The sequence below is a fragment of the Diorhabda carinulata genome, chromosome 8, assembly GCF_026250575.1.
Source record: "Diorhabda carinulata isolate Delta chromosome 8, icDioCari1.1, whole genome shotgun sequence".
NCBI classification, from domain to species: domain Eukaryota; kingdom Metazoa; phylum Arthropoda; class Insecta; order Coleoptera; family Chrysomelidae; genus Diorhabda; species Diorhabda carinulata.
Genome location: NC_079467.1, coordinates 21474612 through 21495955, shown reverse-complemented (window position 1 = coordinate 21495955; position 21344 = coordinate 21474612). Strand labels below are relative to the sequence as shown.

The following is a 21344-nucleotide window of genomic DNA, read 5'->3' as shown; positions in this document are numbered from 1 at the left end:
TTTTAGCGTTATCATGAAAATCGACAAAGTATTTTATGTTTTTTAACATATTGCTGTTGAAAATCAAATGATACCCAACTCTCAATTGAAAAATGGTAGTAATGAACAATACTTGGCTTTACTTATGTTTGTTTCTTGTTACGTTAGTGGTTTTTTCAAAAATCCTTTGATTATTGATGCTTTTATGTAGGTTAATTTCAGGTTCTATATCTGAAGCTCTAAAGCGAATAAAAAAAACCACCTACTTCTTAGGTTCTTAAGTCTGCTAGTGGTACTCTGCGAGATAAATATTAGTGTACAGATTACAGACTTTTAGGATTATCTTTAACCTCAAATTTTGTAGGAATTACATTGCACTGCAACCGTAACTTTTATTATACCCCTATCAGTTAAATTCGATTGTTTATACATACAATTTTCCTTTTGTCCTGCTTTGGATCATTAAAGTTACATTTTAGTCAAAATTTCCTGTACACTTAGGCTTTTATATTAATCTTTTGGTAAATATTAATGGTAATCAATAGTTTTGAAACAATAAGGCTGATTTTGTAACATATTTATCAAGTTGTAAAGCCGAACCTATCAATAGAACCAGAAGAATATTTGTTTAATATAGAAACTAATAAAGGACTTGTATATACATAATTTTATGCTGTTTTCCCATAGTTATAGGTTTTTGTATAGAATTCAGTTTATAAAATCGAGTACGTTATGGATCGCACTGTACAATATACAAAATAAACAATTAAAAGTAACATTTATAACAATAACTAAATAGATATCAAGTGCAATGTCAATTATCATCAGAAAATGTGTCTGTTCGTATTCAAAATACTGAAAAATTTAGATTACCTTAAGCCCCTTGCACTTAAAACAATTGTTCTACTCAACAGCAGTGTACAGTGCATTAAAAAACTAAGCCAATTTTGTCCTTTTCTTTGTGGGAAGACACATTTTCTGATGTCACTTAAAGAACACAGCGTGTGTCGAAATAGTCACTCCATATAAAAAACTGACATATTTATATTTAAACTAATGTATCATATAACACAAATATTTATATCAGTTTCGTATATGAAGGAAAATTTCGGCATACACGGTATTAGAAAAAACATGTAACATAGTGTCTTCCAAATAGAAAGTTACAACAAATATGAAATAATGAAAAAAAAAACAACAGTCTTTCCACATAGATAAAGTAACACCAAGAAATGAAGTTTCACATACAGGCTCTAGTTGAAATTTAAACTGTAACTACCTATATGCGGAAATTCCAAAAATTATAACCAAAGTGTAATTTTAAAGGTCAATTTACTTGGTCTCAACTTTTTAGTTTTGGAAAATTCAAACTAATTTATTACGCTAGAGGAAAATATGAATTATCGGGAAGAAAAATTTGTAATATGAAGTAAATTCTGCCAAAAGAAAACACTAAACAAGAGACATCATTAAATCCTCAAGGAAATTAGAAATGGGCTTATATAAAAGAATCGAGAGCCGGTATGGTTGTGGCAACATAAGAGAAATTCATGCGGCAAAAGACTCAACTACAGGCTAAGAATGGAACAGGACAAAATAATCCCGAGTTACTTTTTATCAAATATATATTCCAACGCACCCAGAAAAATGTAACAAAAATGTAATAGTTTAAATAACTTAACATGGTTTGAAGAAAAGACTGGAAAGCGAACTGGAGTCCCTCGAAAACAATTACATAATGAATTTTTCTGTATATACTCCTTTTTTTGGAAAATGTATTAAAATTGTACTACCTAATTACATAATTTATTGTGAATCATAAAAGTTTCCTTCATTCCGTTGTTTTGTTTAACTAATGTCTGCTGTGGGACTAGATATTCCTAATCAATCAAACATAATCCAGTATACTAATTCATACAATAAATACTTCCGACATCTCGTTAGTGAAAGCAGTATGGAAGTAAAAAATACTCAAAAGAGGAGTAGTTCGAGTAGAAAAATTGTTGCTATAACTAATTGCATATTGTTAATGCACTTTGTACCTTATTTTCACTGTAAGATACAGAAAAATGTTTTCTTTTTTATATATTAATTGTGCTGGTTGATGTGATTACATTTACTTACTTAGACACCAAGTGTATACCATCAGAATGGAAAGAAAAGTGAAAAGAAAGATCCACAAAATTATCGAGGTGTTAGGTGTTGAGGAGTGCAGTACAAAAACTTTTCACTAAATTTTTAGCCGAAGAAGTGATGTCATCTGGTATCTCTGAGGAGCAGTAGGGATTCAGAAACAACAGGTCTGCTATAGATGCTATTTTTGCGATCCGCCAAATTACAGAAAAGGCTATAGAGTTCGATAAGATAGCCTATATGTGCTTCATCGATCTCACCCAAGTAATTGGGTACGATTGAGGGATGTGACAACTCTTCTGAAGAGAACGAAGGTTCAATTACACATATATCAGAATGGAAAATAAACTGAGCAGTAGAATACCTGTGACGGCCGGTATCAGACAGCCTCATCCCGATCTTGTTCAGCATCATAATGGATGAGATTATAAACGAGGTAAAGCAAGCTGGACGAGGATACTGGATTGGAAACAAAGAAATAAAAATAGTATGTTATGCTGATGACGCAGTGATCATCTCAGAAAACGAAGATAACTTACAAAGGCTACTGTACAGTTTTGAACGAAAGCTTTTAACATGCAAATATCCTTGAAGAAAACCAAATCTTTTACAGACTTCAGACAACTGAGAAGATGTAAACTCGCAATATACGATCAGAGTGTAGAACAAGTGATGTCATTCAAATATCTAGGAGCGAACATGATAAGTAATACAAATCTAAAGAGATGAAAGCTCAAATGGAATTAATATATGATTACCAGGAGCAAAATCAGAATATACAAGATCTGTGTGAGACCCGTGTTGACATAGGTGATAGAGACCAGAGCATAGAACACCAAATATTACAAAGGAAGAAAAACCGAATATATCCCGACCACCTACAAGATGGTAAGAAAGCTGGTCTTCATCATCCCAGCTGCAGCTAGGCAACCATTGATGCAAACACAGCGTCCTAGCGTACGATGAAGAAGAAGAAGTAGAAGAAGATGTTTAAAAAGTTTTCTAATGGTTTTAGTTGATTATTTTAAATTTTGGAAACTAGGTTGACAGTTTCTCTAATAGGTTTTGAACAATAAATATGCAGATGCTAGGTTTTGTTAACATTTTAGCAATATGTACAGGTCAAAGGGTAAAAGAAGAAGAAATATACTTGAAAAATATGAGAATAAGGTTCTGATAGCAATTAGGTAACAAAAAAAGAGAATTTCATTCATAAATTTGAATTGAAGGAATGACTGAATTCAAAATCAATATTAAGGTGAAATTTCAAATTTTCAAATTTTAGGTTATGAACTATATTATCATTTTATTTCTATAATTGCGTGTTTTATCTACAATACAATCTTCAAATAAATTGTTCCAGTGATATAATTTGAAGTAAATAGACCTTTAATATTATATAAGTTATTTGTAAACACTTCGGTTATAAAGTAGAAATAAAGATACCCACAAAAATAAAGAACAAAAGGCGTGCAAGTCTAATTTACGTATAGTAATGAGAATAAAGTCTCACCTGCATGGTTTACACCATTGACTTTGTTGATCTAATCCATACCTTGCTCGGCATTTCTTCATACTATTACCTAATTTACATAAAATAAACAACGATTATAACTTTTTATATAAAAAAATATAAATAGAATATATCTCTTCAATAAATACTTTTAATTACTACACTTGGAAATATTATTATTTCAATAAAGTGCTAAAATTAAAAATATCTTGCAAAGAGATTACTACATGCAAGGCCAGCCCACTAAAATAACTATTAATTATGTAATATAACGTTTTTTCAAAAAAGATAATACTGTTCTCATTATAATTAATAGAATATTAGATTTAAATTTTTCTATTTATTTCCAACAGTAGCAAATTTGACAATGAGGTTAAGTTTTGATGCAAACAGTTAGTGCGAATAAAATAAATGTTTAGATTAAGATTTTTACAATTTTTGCAACTGCAATTTGACTGTAATAAATATTATAAAAAAAAACAATGTGTTTGGGTAATTGAGGGAAAAACGATTAATTATTGAAACGAGCAATCAATTAGTGGGATATATAAGTAGAAAATACCAAAAAGAAAAGAAGTGCCTGTACTGGACTGGACAAATTAGTGGATCATTAATCGGAAAAGAATTAGTTAAACATTAATTTAGATTCGTAGCTTGTTTATTTATTGTTTTTGAAAAAAAACCAACCGAAATAAGCTTAGTTGATACGAATTGGAATAAATAGTTGATAATAAAATTAAAATATATCAATGTAATAATAAAGTTACTTCTAGTTTATTTCTTAAAAATAATGGGTACATAACTTTTTTCATTAAAAATGTTGTGTAGTATTGATTGATTGTGACAGGTATCTAGAATGCCTTTCAAGTTGATTTGTTATTCATTGATATTCTCAAAAAGCAGAACTATTGTAGATAAGTATAGGTATTTAAATACAAAAATTTTATCACAGTCTTCAAAATTTTCATACAACTCCAAAAGAAAAAGAAAGAAACAAGCATCAATCAGTTTATATCATATTAATAATAAGTAATATTGAGGGGAAGTCGATTTAACACAGCTTTCATTGAAAGATACTTAAACAAGGAATGAAAAATGTGAATTATAAATATACATGTTATAGTTATTTTACAATAATCTTGAATTGGCAATGTAACAGTGTATCAAAGAGTGTACTCCGAAGAAATGAGAAAATCAAATGAATGTCAAACTAAGTAGCTTCCATATACTGCTTTTGAAAAACATGTAAAAGATTGTGGAGCCACAAAAAAGCTGGTAATAGATTCCAATCATGATAATGGGGGCCAATAACTTGACAGTATAGTGTTGGTGACAGTCATGTAGAAGTAAAAATTCAATGAAGATCTTTATACTTACATTTTAGTGGTTTTCTGACAAAAATATTTTACTGCCTTTAGCTTGTTTAGATCGAACACGGTAAGTTTGGATTTATGGAAATTAATTTTAGTTGGCATGGCTAAAATCAACTAGTTTAAAGAATATACCTATGCAAGAAATTAGTGATTATTAATGAATAACTTTTGTACAGGTATCTTCTTATTAACAGTAAAACATATAGTGTCTGAGTTTTTTAATTTGAATTTCAAAATACTACTTTTATTCAATTTGTTTAGAATTTTACGAGTATTTAAAAACATTGCAATTACCATATTATAATTAAAAAAATTTTAACGCACTTGCCAATTGTTATATGACCAATAAAAGTGAATTTACTTAATTATCGGTCCAAGATTTCAACAATGCAAATTTTTTTGGTTCGTAAACTAAACATCAATTTAAAAAAAGTACCTAGAAACACAACCTTCGGAGTTTTTGTATAATATAATTAACAGTATGTTTTACAAACAATAAAGCAACTCATTGTAAAGTAATTTACATTAAACAAATACTTATCTTTTAATAAAAGCACTATTTTCTATAAAATTCAAGAAATAAAAAGGAATAGAGTGAAATATTTCTGCTTGCAATTAATTGATTGATTGTATGCCTTAATACAGGAACAGCATATTTTCGTTATTGGGTCAACAGTTATTTAAATTATCCAACAATCAGCTTTACTTGCAATAAGGTTAGGATTGGTTCTGATTTTTTACAATGGAACATGGAGATTTTCTCCTTAAATCCTCATTTATTATGTTCAAACTGGAGATATGAGAAGTACTATAGGCTGAATAAGTCAACAATTAACAGTGACAAGATAGACTGGAGCAGCCTCAGACTGATAAGCACAAGTTTCAACATATGGTGAAAGTAAGATTTTGTAGGTTAGGATATAAAAATCAAGCAAAAAATTCTTAATTCATCATGAGGATATAGACATTGGATTTGCAAAAATCATCATGGTGATGTTGGCGTAAATGATTATGGAGAATAGTTCCCTGGAAACGTAGTATCATCCAATTAGTTCTGGGGATGGTCACAATAATTTATCGTGAGCTTGGAAAAACTAGTGATCTGCTTAGCTTTTCTAAAAGGAATTGTTTCAGAGTTTTTTATTACTACCACATTGTCATTTTAATACAATTAAGAAATTTTTTGTTTATAAAACAGATGTGATTAATACAGGGTAATTTTAAGACTGAAATAAACTATATTTTTTCAATTGATCTGGAGCAATGTTTTTAATTTTTTCATAAAAAACTAAAACTACTAGCTAGTACTCAATGTGATCTCAGGTTGAATATAAAATACTCAGTACATATGGTGTTAAATTACCAAATTGTTTTAAATAAAATGTAGTGACTGGTAAGCTAGTGACATAATATTTTAAAGAAAAGGATTTTCTCATTTTTTGTCGGAATGCATTTAAAAATTGTAGCATGCCAATCGGCCTAGTTGTGAAATGTCTTTGATTATTATGGCCTGTCTTCACTTTCACATCTAAAAATCTAATTTGACAACTACCCCTATTTATATACTTGCTGTTAAGTTAAGTTTTTTATTGTATCTTTTTTTTTCACATGTGTGGTACTTGAAAATATAAAAAATAAAATTTGCGGTGAAATTAGGCTTCAGTAAAAAGTTCATTTAACTGATAATGAGGTGTAAACAATTAATATTAGATTGGACGCCACCAGCTTTTTAGTAAAATGAAATTTACAATTCAATTGTGAATAAATTGGAAACCCCTGGCAAAAAATTTATGTTAATTAAATGGTTGATAAACATCCCAGTAAAACTTATTTTATATATTATTATATTATAATTTATTCGGGAGATAAAGAAATCTTAAAATGAAATATTCCTGCATACATTGCCCCGAATTGAAGTGGGGGATTGGTAAATTATGTTTTTAGTTTTAGAAGTTATTATTTATCTACAATAAATATTGGAATATTTTAATTGAAAACCGATTGGTATGTTACAAAATAATTATACTTCCACTTTAATGTAATTAAAAATTTTATTCATATTTATTTTGGTTACATTTTAAGTTAATTTTTTGTAATGAAATTAATCAGAAGTCCGTTTTCTTATTTCAACCTGAGATAGAATGAATAACAGTTTACTAAAAATAAATATTTCACTAAAAGAATTTCCAGTTTCATTTAAAAACATAAGCAGAAATTTATCTTTGATAATGTTATTGTTCATATCATCACTTGTTACGTTTTAGTGAGGTACTTTAAAAACTAGTTATTCATTCAAATTGGGGACCTGTTTCTATGCTTTTACTGTCAAACATTCAAATTTTTATTATTTCATATATTATCCATAGAGAAACAATTTTTGAATTAATGATATATATGTAATACTTCTATATGGACAGTTTCTATAAGTGGAAGCTGTTCCGACTAAGTAAGACAGAATGACAACGATTTCTCTATCTTCCGAGGTTCCAGCTCGGTTCTGCACATTCTCAAGCATGCGCAGTACAGATAAAGTATCTCGAACGAGAGGGAAAATGAATAGTGTCGGCACCGTAACGTAGGGACGTTTTCTGTCCCACAAACTGTCCATATAGGAGTATTACATATATGGAATTAATGAAAATATGAAATGAGGAAAATTTGACAGTAAACTGGTGAAGAACCGGCTCATGAAGTAGGGTCTAACATGAAAAGGAATTCTATAAGAAATAAAAATGGATAGAAACATGCTTGGGAATCCATTTAGGATTAAATATACTACTCAAAGGGGCATGCAGGCGGCTGACAAACGTGCATACGACGAAGTTCAACCAACAAAAGGTAGGTCCGCTAGACCCTCGGCAGAATAGGTACCGGCCGGCCAAAAAAAACACCGTTTACCCCAATTAACATGCAAATAATAGATATAGATATAATAGGTACGACTCGCAAATTACTCAAGTAGGTACTTCCTCTTATCAACTTGGCAAAAAACCTATTTCACTCATATCATACTTTAGAGATTAATTTGTATAATATCATAGTAAATGTGGATGCCATCGATATAAAATAAAAAACGAAAAATTCCCTAAAGATTTTTGAGTGAAATAAACCATCTGAACACATTACAAAAAGTTTTAATTAACTGTTCTTAATGGTTTTTGAGAAATATTTTCATAATTTATTACGCCTACAGAAGTCTAACAGTACATTTATAAGCAGGATAGCGTAAAATGCATGCAAATCTAAGTGTTTGAATACATTTCTCAAAAAAACAAAGAGAAATGATTTAAAAACTGACAAACCTTTAGTTAAAAGAAAAATAACACAAATATTGTTTTTTATATATTGTATTATAGTTTAATTACACTATAGAAATAAACTTTTAGATGAGTGCAATTACATATGTTAACAGTAGGTACTCATTGTATTAATATTTAAACTTTTAACATATGTTATGTTATTTGACTTTGTTTCTCTAATAAATGACAATAATTATAATAACTTAATATTAGCAGTTTTTAATGACCTAATTCAATAGTGAGGTTATGTCATCTTCTGTCTTAGTAGCATCACATTTTAATAACTAGTTATCTTCTCAATGGAACCGTTTGTTTAAAAATTATTCTTGAACGCAACTTTAGTATATTTGGTCGGCCAAGTTGATGATTGGAAGTAGTATATTCCCAGCAATAACAACTTACTAAACACTGACATAAAGTTCATAATCCACATATATTTCTATAATATGTATAGTTTATTTAATCAGCATTCAGTGAGTTCTTTTTGACGGGAATTAAAGTAAAATGTAAAAGTAATCAATTATAATATACTAGTAAATTGCGAGGGATGGCTACCTCCATCGGCAGGGTCTTGTTTACGCTTCCTCTTCTTGCCGCGAGTGGCGTTGGCGCGTGATGACCAATCGGGATAGAGCTGCATGTGCAGCTGACGTTCGCGACGAGCCAGCTCATAGTATTTGGCCTGCTCCTCCCTACCCAGCGCATGCCACTAAACAAAACAGAGTCAGCAATTTTTCGTACCGGCAGGGCACCAAGAAGCGCGCAAGAATTACGCCATGCCGGCCGCCCCTAAGCTATACATAAGTAATTCACGAATTTGACAAAAGTGACATTTTGGCCGCCACCGACCCATTCTGCTCGAGCCCGAAAGTATGCACATCGGTCAGAGCACCGGAGCAAAGGTGGGGTGATATTTCAGATAACATCCGTTTAAGTAACGCCAGCAGCGACATCTGGCGAAGTTCGACTGAAGTGCACAACCAGGTATTGCCGTCAAGAACGCCATATTGTTTACATGCACTGTTAGAAGTAGTAGAGTTAATTAATGTAAATTAGAACCTTTGGCACAATTATTTACTACGGGCACTGTTTTATCACTCACAAATTTATTAAAAGTTTTGTAATAATCAGTTTAATATATTATAAAAGAATTGGTTTTTAAACACTTATTTGGAAACCAGTTTACAATGAATTATTTTAGGTAGTTGACAGTATACAAATCATAAAATTTATGTAATGAAAATAACTGAAATTCAATCTTGAACAACGAAGATAAGGTTGTTTTATTAAGACAATTCTAAAGGAAAGTGCAGACTTACTATTATAATGAATAAATATTCAAATTCATATTAGTACAAAAATAATTTGAATCTTTGATTTTATTGTTTTGATGTTCCAAAATAAGATCTACAAAATGATAAAATTTTTCCACTTCAATTTTCTCATTTGATGAGTGATAAAACAATGATATTAAATGGCAAAAACTTCTCGGTACACACAATTTTAAAAACAAAAATTAAATGTAGTTGTTAAACTGAAACGACTAGCTAAGGCACAAAGTTACTTAAAGGTATAGACCCTGTTGTAAAGTCAAAACAAAAAAAAAAAAATCATTTGAGGTTAAATATGCGCGTCAACATTTTCTAAAGCCAATTATGAACTATACAACCGGGTCTTAAAAATTTTTATAATTATATTGGTCTAGACAAGAAGAAAGACAATAAACGAATTCAATTATAATATATTGCAGATAAGAGACACCTCCGAAATATCAATTAATATAAAGAATACAAAATTTTTATACAAAATGACAGACTGGAGGTCAAGAAAATTCTCATATAATTGGACTACGCACAGATAAAAATAAAATATATGTATTTAGAAGAGGAATAAACTTCATAGAGATAATAGGGTTGCGTGTAACATAAAACTGGTCATATTTGTAACAGCGGAATTCTCTAGCCAGCATACATACGAAAAATAGGATATACAGACGACGGACATATGAGTGAATCCTAAAAATAGCATAGAAAGAAGCTCTTCTTTCATGAAAAATGCCTTGTGTATGCCTTGGTCTCCGGCGAAGGAACAATAATAGTAGAGGAATTAAAAAACTAGTAATAAAAAAATAAGGCAAAAGGGAATATAAAATTAGGATCTATTAGTATCAATACAGGTACCTATTTGTCCAAGCCAGTCTATCACACGAGCAACGAACTTATATATCAGCGAGATATTTCGAAACGCAAAACTTTTGGTTTTTAGTTATAAAAGTATCGAAAAAGCTCTCTAAGTGTTTAAGTCCTGGGACAACAGAGAACCAGGGAACATCAAGGTCATGTGTATTGTTTTATTCGATGGTGAGGACTTTGATCTCAGTTGTTTAAAGATCTTTTATTCTACAACTCAACTTTACACATTTAGTCCAGCGAGTTTACCACTACAAAAAATCTTTCCGCCCAATAAGTCTTGTATCGCTTCTTCATTTGTTTGAAATCGTTTTCCAAAAAGCCATTTCTCAAAGTTTGGGAACAACAAATAATCATAGGGAACCAAATCAGGTGATTATGGCGGATGAGACAATAGAACTATAGAAGAAGCATATCGTCTAATTTTTCTACAACTGTAACGGACGAATGTATAAAAGCATAATCGTGAAGGAACGATACTTTTATTTACAACAAAAGACCGCATTTTTCATAAATTTGATATGAAAAACTGTCGACAAATCAGTATAAGATCGACAAGATTACACTTTTGGAATGTCAAAAATACCGTGGAAATGACTTTATCCAAAAAAAAAAAATGGTTTTTGCTCTCTTGGTAGCACGTTTTTCAAATGAAGTTCATTGTTTCGATCGTATTTTTGATTTTGGGGTACAATGGTGTATCAAAGTTTCAGAATCTGTGTTATATAAACGGAGAAATTTGGGCATCGAGAAAACCAACACAGAGCAGATGAAAGTCATTTCGAAGTGAAACCCACTAAAAATTCACTTCAAAAAAGTGAATTTATAGCCAAAAGAAGTACTTTGAAGAAGATTGATTCACGTTTTGTTACCTTTTTACTTTGTTATAAGAGAAATGATTCACGGTAGTTTTTTTCGTACATAGTAACTTCCATAGGTTGCAAAATATATTTGTTAATTAGTTCTAAATTAGCAATCTTCTAAAAATACAATGTTTGTTAATATTTCATTGTTTGAGCAGTTTTAAAAGATTTTTTCAATTAGTATTTGTAGAGTTTTGTGAAAATTTGAGCACGTTAAACAGAAATTAATTAAATACGATTAATTGGAATCAATATCTAAGGACTTACTGACAGATAAAATTAATGAAATTTGACAAAATGGTTGGAATAAAAAAGTTTGTTAATTTTATATTATTGCCGATTGCAATACTCATACATAAATTTCAATATATATATAAATCCCTCCAAAAACAATTTTTTTATTCTCTATATTAAATAAAATTGTTAGTATCGTTATCTGTAATTGTAAACAAATGAATGAACTCGTATATTGTCTTTTTATACGTCTTGACCGCTATATTATATCTTCTACGTTTGTAAACAATAAATGGCAGCCAACAAAGAGTCTGTTCTCGAAAGATAATAAATATTTTTAAATTCCTTCGAGAACACATCGTTGGGGGAAAACATCTAATCGTCTAAAGTGACATGTACCTGCGTAAATTGGCATTTTTTTCAACTTGACACATTGATTACCAAGAAAGCACCTCAGGTTCTCAAACGAATGTTAAACTGTGACTAGACCGGTTATAAAAATACCAAAAGAAGGAAATTCTAAACATCTTTTCTCTGATATTTTTAAAAACCAAGTCCTATTAGTATTTATGGTAGTCGAGTGCAGTTTTGTTAGTCCCTAGCTTCAAAAACGTTAGTCAGGTATACGGAAATCAAAAAAGAATCGTCCTCAATCACCCAGTTGATATATAAATAATAATTTTTTAGAGCTGAATATATTGAGCGTTGAGTACGATTCTTTCACTTTTCCGTATACGAGACTGTCAAAAAAATTTGGATGGGCATTCTACAAAGTAGGTTGCGCGTTTGATAACTACCTCCCGACTCGATAGGTGTTCGCTCTTTCTTTCGCTTCTTCTTCTTGGTGCCGTAACCGTAATTGTCTCTAGCGCTCCAGCCCGGGTACAGCTGCATGTGTAATTGGCGCTCCTGGCGCGCCTTTTCATAATACTTGGCTTGTTCTTCTCGGCTCAGCGAGTGCCACTAACATATTCATTCGATTTAACGCACACATGTTACCAACACACTCGCACATTAATACACAAACAATAATAATCAAATCTGGTAGTAATGTTTCACTATCATTTTCAGAAATTACAATTAGTTCCACCAGCTTATTTCAGCCAGAAATTTGTATTTTGACGGTCAACAAAATTTTATATCATTTGATATGTATCCACTATGGGACAATAAAATATTCAAGTGGAATTTGTGATTTTATGTAAGGCACTCTGAAAAATTCACAAAGAAAAGGAGAAGCTTTGGATACGTTTTCTGTGTATTACATTTTCAGAAACGTTTTAATATATACGAGCCCAGATAGATCAAAATACGAACGTGTTTAAATATCATACAGTAATTTGCCAAATCTAAAGGGATAGACACATTTTTTAGGAATACATCACGTTGTTTTAAATAGTTATTTCGTGATTAAATGAAATAATTACCAATTAAAAGTAATATGAGAATTAAAACCCTTCTTCTGCAGTTATAACCAGAAAAAATTAGCATTTCCAAGTCTGACGATACTAAAACTAAAATAAATTTGGACTATCCTCGACTGAATGAAAAGATATAGAAGACAATACGTACGACAATAGCAGGGTCCAATAGAAAAATTCGAAATATCAGTTTGCAAATAAGAAAAAAAGTGTAGGGCTTGAATTAACATAGTACGGGAATTTTGAATACCAGTTTCTAAGTGAACCACCGTTGACAGTAACGATGAATAAGAAACGGCTTATATAGGCATATGAGCATATCTTCAACACTGAAAGAGGCTCATTTTTATTTTACATTATGTCAAAACAGCTAAAGATGTTGGGAGCCTTCATATTATCCGAGAAACCAAGAGAGAACTCATATAAGAATGGTTTTTATAGAGCTCGTATAGAGTGCCGGTACCACCGGACACAGAAAACAATATTTTACTTTGGTTCATATCGTAAAACCCAAATGTTTCGATTTTAATTATTATTAAATGTAAAAACATTAATTATATAACAAGAGAGGTATTTAGGTACTTTCGGAATCATACTTACAGATTTGATTAATGGAATTAGATTCACGCACACTTCTTTAACCAGATTTCCAACTATGCAATATTTACCAAATTTATATTCATATATAGTTTCTGAAAAGTTTTGTACCATTATATATATAAATATATAAATTATACAGTTGGGCAGAAGTTTTCTAATTTATTATGAATGTTAATTTTTCGTAGCTTTTCAAATAAAATACTCACCCCTTTGCATGAAAAGAAATAGAAGAGAATAATTGCTAATAAGAAATAGAGCAAGTAATTAAGTGATTTACCAAAAAAAAAGCTCTAAAAATAAATTAATTATAGGTAGAGAAATCTGGTTATAGAAGTATCATTCACTCAAATAGTAGGTCGAAGATAAGTAATAAAAAATTCTTACCCGTCTTCCTAATATCTGATTGATCGCAGCGCTTTCTTTTAATGTACATTCTGCTACAACTTTGGCTCTCATTTCCTTCATATATAACATGAAGGCGTTGAGGGGTTTCTTTATATGAGGCTTCTTCTTTTCATTACTGTCCTGATTATTCTTACCATCTATATTATTTTTATGATCGACTTGTGACCTACAACCATCAAATTTAGCGTCAGTACCCATTAGATTTCAATTTAACTAAATACGTCTATCATAATTAAATAAAAATAAACGCAATATTGATAAAAATATATATATTTATAAGGTTTCTACATTAATTATCAACTAAGTAGTATTTTTGTTTTAAATTGAATGAGATTCAATCGAATGGCTTCAATTCCATTTTACCAGCAACAACATTCTGAGGCTGTTTGTGCTGAAAACATATTTTATTTGAAAATCATCATGTCATAATGGCAATGCTACTAAACTAAAATAAAACAACTTTTTCGTTTATATATTTTATTTATTATAAGTAGATTACGAACTTGTCATTCGCAGATTACATACTTGTCAATCAGAGATTACATAACTGTCATTCGTACATATTACAAACTTGTTAATCGTAAATTACATACCTGTCATTCGTAGATTACATACTTGTCATTCGTGGATTACATACCTGTCATTCGTTGAGATACATTTTTTTTATGAACAAATTTCCTTACAAAGATCATGTTCCAGAATATAACGTAAGGCGCCGTCCTGTTTCCTACCCAGTTAAATTTTTCCTGCAAGGGATTCGGTTGAAAATTTTTCAAATAAAATTTTGGGAATCACACATATTGTATATTATATATTGTGCGCCGCGAATATATCTAATAAATAAAGAAAAAATTACCTGTTTTATTTCGTTTCCAACATGAAATATCAAACTCCACTACAGCATTGTTTCACAAAAGACTGAATGTGTATTTGCTGTTATGGATCGAGAAGAACATCCAACTAAGGCGCATGCTCTTTGAGAGTTCGATCAAAGAGGGATACCGCAAGCATATGCCGCCAAGGCCGCCTTTGAAAAGGTTCGCAGTGATTTTACTGGCATCCCGTTTTGTTTTCCGTTTACAGAGTGGGAGTTAGCCAATTACTTAATCAGTAGGTACAGTTTCGAAGCAGGATTTACAGTAGATTGTTGAAAATTAAGTATTTCTTAATATTATTAAAATAATGTATGCACAAATACAAGGTGTCAGCACAAAAAAGATACCATAGTATAAAACTTTTCAAACCAATGAGGAAATCGGAAACGATAAGAAAATAGTAAGAAATACAAAAGTAGACAGAATAAGAAGATGAAGACACAATAAAGGAAGTAACACTAGAAATTAATTTACTATAGACGAAGGACAGATTTTAGAAGACTTTGAAAAACAAATTTAGAAAATATCTATTTCAAATTCAGGTGTATTCATTTCGCATGTCCTCTAGTTTTTCTCTCCACTTAGTCATTTCCACTTTTTCTCAAATCTGAAAAGACCTCTTCAACTCGTTTATTTTCGGCCTGCCCCTCCTTTTTCTGATTCCCTCTTTTTGCGCATATTCTACTTTCTTTACTAAACCTCTTCATCCAACTACGTCCTCTTGTTTTTTCCTTCAACTCATTTCCACTGTTTTTAAATATGATGTGACCTCTTCTATTCATTCCTTTTCGGTCTGTCTCTTCTTCTTTTCCCTCCGATTCCATCGCCATCCATATACGTGTGAATGGGATTCGTGTTACCGAATGATTCTAAATCGATCCGAGAACGAAGTTATTATCGAATTAAATAAGAGAAGCGTCGTATTTTGTTTTCCAAAGAGAGGTGTCGTGTTAAAAGTTATAAAATGAATTTTACAATACAGAAGCCGAATACTATAACATCGTTCTTTTATCTTTGATTTTGGAGGGCGTATTGTCTTTCAAAAACATAATTCCAATGAGTATATTTTCACAAAGTTATGAACATATACTTTAGTTGTAAAATTCTGATATCTTTATGTTTGGATCAGAGAGTTTTCAGGTCATCCTCGTATATACGGAAATTTAAACATATCAAATGGTATTGAGTAACTACAAATAAATTTTCTTCTTTTTCTGAACGTCTCTTTGTTCAACGATTTCAATTTGACCCGGTTAGTAGTTCAGTTTAGATATTTTGAATGAAAAAGTACCTTGTACTGAAAATGCGTAACGACTCTCTGGTTTCCGGAATCGTGGCGAACGTTGAAGTGCATTTCTCCAGAAAACTAATTATATGTACACATTTAATATTGAGTTTATTCTTTATTGTTATTTCAATTTTTAAAAACAAAGATTATAAAATAACATGTATAGGATATTTGACCTATTTATTCATCAAAATAATTATTTATCATCAACTCACATTGTAACCTATTATATATAGAATCCAGATAAATAGTGACAAGTTTGAAACTTCTGAAGCATGACTTCAAGTCCGATTTCGAGAAAGCCACATCTCAATATCAGAAAGGATGTCGAGCAACGTGTAGTGCTCAAATACTTGCGTTTAAAAGGGTTGAGCCCGATAAAAATTCATAGAAATTTTGTGAATCAATCAGGAGAATCGGTACTTTCATATGACTTAGTGAAAGGGCGTTATCTTGAATATAAATGTGATAGATGAACATGCAAATAGAGCATCCACAATCGCTGCCACACTTGAACAAAAAGTACATGATGTCGTGTGATGATCTATTAGATAAATTAATCAAGATAGTGGTCTTTCATAGCATGTGGTTCATATTATAATCACTACCGACCTCAACATGGAAAAAATGCACAATGGATAGATGGATGATAAGTAATGATGTAAACACCAAAATTCAGAGAAATGAGTGGAAACATCGAGGTTCACCAACGTCGAAATTATTCAAGATACAAACTTCAGCCGAAGAGGTCATACTAATGATATTTTTTGATTCCGAAGCTGTAATTTGAATATTTATTTGCAAAAGACGATATAAGAAATAGAGTGCAAAAAGCTACAAAAATTTTGAACCCATTGTTATGGTCAGAAAAATTAACCTAAAAACAAAAATTACAATATACAAAGTCATAATGTTTTAACGTATGGATATGAGTGCTGGCTGCGGAAATGGACTCTATATCGTGCAGAAAATCCAGAGCATATACGGAATGAAGATATACGACGAGTATACACGGTTTCAGAGAGAATATAGACTAAGCAACTGCTCTGGTACGGACATATGATGAGAATGGTGATGGCCGACGAAAGCATTGTTGTATCAACCACAGAATAGAAGAAGATGAGGAAGAAGGAATTGACGAAAATATGAAAGACAAAGCTATTAAAATTAAATTAGCAAAGGAGCAAAGTATGTCAATTTAGTTCCAAAATTACTGAGACAATAAAAAAGGCTTGAGGAATTTTTTCAAAAGTGTGGGATAACCATCCCAGACACAGATGCATCATTGCAAGGTGCAATAACTCAGACAAATTTGGTCACTAGCTATATATGAGTGTTTCCAAAATTAGGGACTAACATATATTGAAAACGATATATTCGCTAAACGTAATAGACTTTTTTACATCAGTTTTATATCAGAATATAAAGCATGCATGTTTTTCTCATATTTTCACGTTTCTTTTGAATTATTTTAGAAAAATACTCATTAATCTTACCTTCTATTTATGTTTTTACCATCACTATCACTTTGCATTTCGTTTTTAATCAACGCATCGAAACTAGATGGAAATTTATATGAAGAATCAGTTTTTTTATCTAAAAGATTGTTTAAAATTTTGTTGGAATTAGGATCAGTATTAGGTTTCGGTTGATACGGTCGAGGGGTACTAAAATAAGGATTTTGTTGATTCAAAAACGAATTAATATACCACATCGATAGAAAATTATTGTCCAAATTATTATAAATATCTTGAGGATTGTCTCGGCGCGATAATTTATTATTATAATAATCGTTGAACGTGTTTTTTTCATAAGAATTTCTAGTCCCTTCATTCTTACAGAGATATTTTCTCAGCTGTTCCGTATGATTATTATTCTTTGTTAAATCTAAACATTCTTCGTTATTTTTCTTCAAAGACAAATCCTCAGGCAAATCTTCACATTTATTTAAATCGGGTAAATTAATTTCGTTGTTATTGATAAATTTATTGTTCGTTTCGATAACGGAAAAAGGTGCTACGATCGCGATCGGCATTTTTTTCAGTGTAAGATTCAATGGTTCGTCCGAAATTTCCATAATAAATGGACCGGATATCAAAAAATTGAAGCACTAGATGTTTTCATAACCACTCACTCTTAATTGCAATCATTTCTGGTTTTAACTATATAAAACAATACCGCGAATAACTGGAATATTACAATATAAGAAACAGTGCGAAAGGGAATATCAACAAGTTTTTATGTAGCACTTTATCACAGAAAATCAATATGAATGGCTGTAGAGAGTCGTCCTTTGTTTGGGTACGAATCAAAATTGCGGACTTGCACGTGGGTATTTCATCCCGGAAAACACGAAAATCGACTGACTAGCACCGTCTTCTGATCCCGGGAAAGGATATCACAGGTCAAATATATGACGATGTTCGCGAAAAATCTCAGGAAAATATTTTAACAAACACAGCGACGGAGAGCGTTCGAAATGTCCAATAGGCCCGATAGTGTTGTTACTTGTTAGAATGAGACGGATATAGGTATGCTCGTTAACTGTCGCGTCGTTACATTTTGATGGATTGATCCCGCGATTCATCTGCCGGAGCGTCTCGACGCTCTATGTTTTTCGCAATTTTTCGAACTAAAAAATCGAAATTTTGTATTGAAATCCCTTTTTGTAGGTTCATAAAAGTGAGAATTCAATTTCTTTATTATTTAACGTCATGCTCATACCAAAAAAAAAGTGACATCATACATCAGTTCAACTACTAGAAGGAAAATAACTCACAAATTTTTAATGAAAAAAAGAATCAAAGAGAGGAGACAGTATCAAGCTTAAAAATCTAATAAGAATTCCCCATGCTTTAAACGCCAGCGACCGTGAAATCTTTAGCTACGAATGCAGTACTCCTCGCAATAGTAAACAAATCAGTGTAGCCGGTGTTTCATCGTTGTGAAATTAGACGTGACATTCGAGAAACCACAATAAAACCTATACTTTATAAAAAAAAGTATATGGTAGTGATACGTTATCCCGCACACGCATTTATGAATGATTTGAAGAACTTCAAGTTGGCCGAGAATACGTTTAAGATTATTTCCGCGCGGTTCGTTCTGGTACGTTAAAAATCGATAGGTAATTATCTAAAAATGGGTAATCCGATTCCATTCTATAGAAGAAAAATTTTTAAAAAATGAAAATTCGTATAGAGCACTGCGGGGGTAGAGAAGGGATATATATTGAGGTAATCATTACAAAAGATGAAAAAAAAATGGACTAATTCTTGATTCCTCACAATAAAACAACAATAATTGGATTATTCAGGGAATTGGAATTGACATTGAATCAACTGAAAGGAACATTTGGAAAACATCAATAAGTGTAAAAGTCAACAAAAAATAATGGAGGTGAATAGATAAAAGAGAAGGTAAAGATAAAGACCTAGAAGATGGATTTCTCATATAGAGGAAGGACCAATCCGGTGCCTGAAAAATCATTAAAATAAAGCAAGAGAAGAGGAAAAAGTGTGATGACATTACATAGGTTTTCGATAGGAGCATATGGATAGAGAGACAGAGATGGAATAATAGGTTGATTACTGGATGGAATAGGAATACTTCCATGGGCTATAAATTATATTATTATAGGATTTTTCCTGATATAGAAAAGAGTTTTCCCTGGACTGCTAGAGTTGTGATGATTTTTAGTTAGTTTCATACGCGCTGGACATCATTACCAAATAGATGTTTCGTTGTGTCTATAATTATTTACTTTAACTGATTATTTGAAATTTTGATTTGTTCAATTATATATTGTTACTACTTTTAGTACTATTGGTGATTTTCTGTAAAATTTATTGACTTATTATAGACAACTGCATCTATTAAATAGGGACATAAACAGTTTGATATATAGATAAATATTGGATTAAGATGTAGTGCATAATAGCCTAATTAGTGGATGTACATCTAGATAGACACAAAGTGCTATTGGTTGAATAAGGCTTCGCCGAGCATCGTGGAAACCCAATGATGATATGTTCAATAATCAAGATCATAAGTTCAAAATGAGTTGCCCAAATTTTTTCATCTAATAGAGTATTTGTTTTTAAATAAATGGATATATAAGTTTTTACTTCATTTAAGAAGATAAATTTTGGTACATTTTTTAAATTAATTACTTGAGGAATTGCTCTCGAAATTTGTGACATGAATCAAATAGTTCATAAATCAATATATGGCGGATTTTCTCCTCACGACTTTGTGACTGCAATAGCAACGTCCATTTTTCAATTTCTTTCTTTCTGTTCCAATTAAACTCAACCTAATTTATGAGCTCGTTATTTTCGCCAACTGAATAACTTTAAAAATCCCAAATGATCTCCGAGACACGTCGAGCTTCTTTATTGGAAAAGTCGACGGGGTTTTTTTTATAGAAAATGAAAAGACTAAAAGGTTGTTATGTATTTTTTCATGCGCGTATATAATATAATAATTACATTTATTTAATAAATTCTCATAATAATTGGTTAATTAAATGAAAAATGACCTCCAATGACATGAATTTAACGTCCATTGAAGCCAATTGACGTCTATTGTCATTTGATGTTGATCGATGTCTTATGATGTCTATTGACGTCGATGATGGGATCACATAGCGCGTTTTTTACAAAAAACCGACCTCAAATCAGAAAAAAAAGTGGACCAAATATTTAGTCTGCTTTACTCACCAAATTCAGCACCATGTGATAGAGCAGAATTAAATCAATCCGAAAGAAAACTTTTGGAAGTGGTTTGAGTCATGAATTCAACGTTGGATTACGATGATTGATACTTTGAAACTTTATGTCTCTGTTCAGTCCGTTTTTGATAATTCTTTTACGCGCTTATTATATTAGGTTGGTATGTATGTAATGGAATTTCTGGGGATGACACTTTAAAACGTCGGACCTATGAAAATATAATAATTTCATAAATTCCTGCTATGATTGTGTTCAGGTTCACCACCTCGTCTACAGATGTAAGAGATAAAGAAACGGTTGAATTGAGGTATTTCCAGAACAATAAATATTCAAATATTTTATCTATGTTAATGAGACTTGATTTTGTTAAATATGGACCAATCATTTATTTTGCTATGGTTAAATACAACTAAATAGTCATCATCAAGCTTTTATTAAC

General features: G+C 31.1%; 2 protein-coding genes across 7 annotated transcripts in view; both read right to left on the bottom strand.

The window, feature by feature from the left end:
- The window catches only part of LOC130897431 (protein pangolin, isoforms A/H/I/S), a 369634-nt gene that overhangs the window by 8073 nt on the left and 340217 nt on the right, over nt 1–21344 (bottom strand). For 3 of the 6 annotated variants that reach the window (XM_057806274.1, XM_057806272.1, XM_057806277.1), the window contains exons 7-9: nt 13989–14175; nt 12381–12546; nt 3626–3695 (exon numbers count right to left, since the gene is read on the bottom strand). In XM_057806274.1, coding sequence (XP_057662257.1) covers nt 3626–3695; nt 12381–12546; nt 13989–14175 — 423 coding nt within the window. Of the gene's footprint in view, nt 1–3625; nt 3696–8852; nt 9007–12380; nt 12547–13988; nt 14176–21344 lie in introns of all 6 variants that reach the window. The other 3 variants (XM_057806275.1, XM_057806273.1, XM_057806278.1) reach the window with 1 other exon arrangement.
- Nucleotides 16086–19449, bottom strand: LOC130897432 (homeobox protein 2-like). Its single transcript, XM_057806279.1, has one exon. It carries the CDS (start codon nt 18247–18249, stop codon nt 17665–17667), a length of 585 nt encoding a protein of 194 aa, XP_057662262.1. The 5' UTR covers nt 18250–19449; the 3' UTR covers nt 16086–17664.

Excerpts from the sequence above, each read along its gene's own strand:
- LOC130897432 (XM_057806279.1), bottom strand. The coding sequence starts at position 18,249 with ATGGAAATTTCGGACGAACCATTGAATCTTACACTGAAAAAAATGCCG.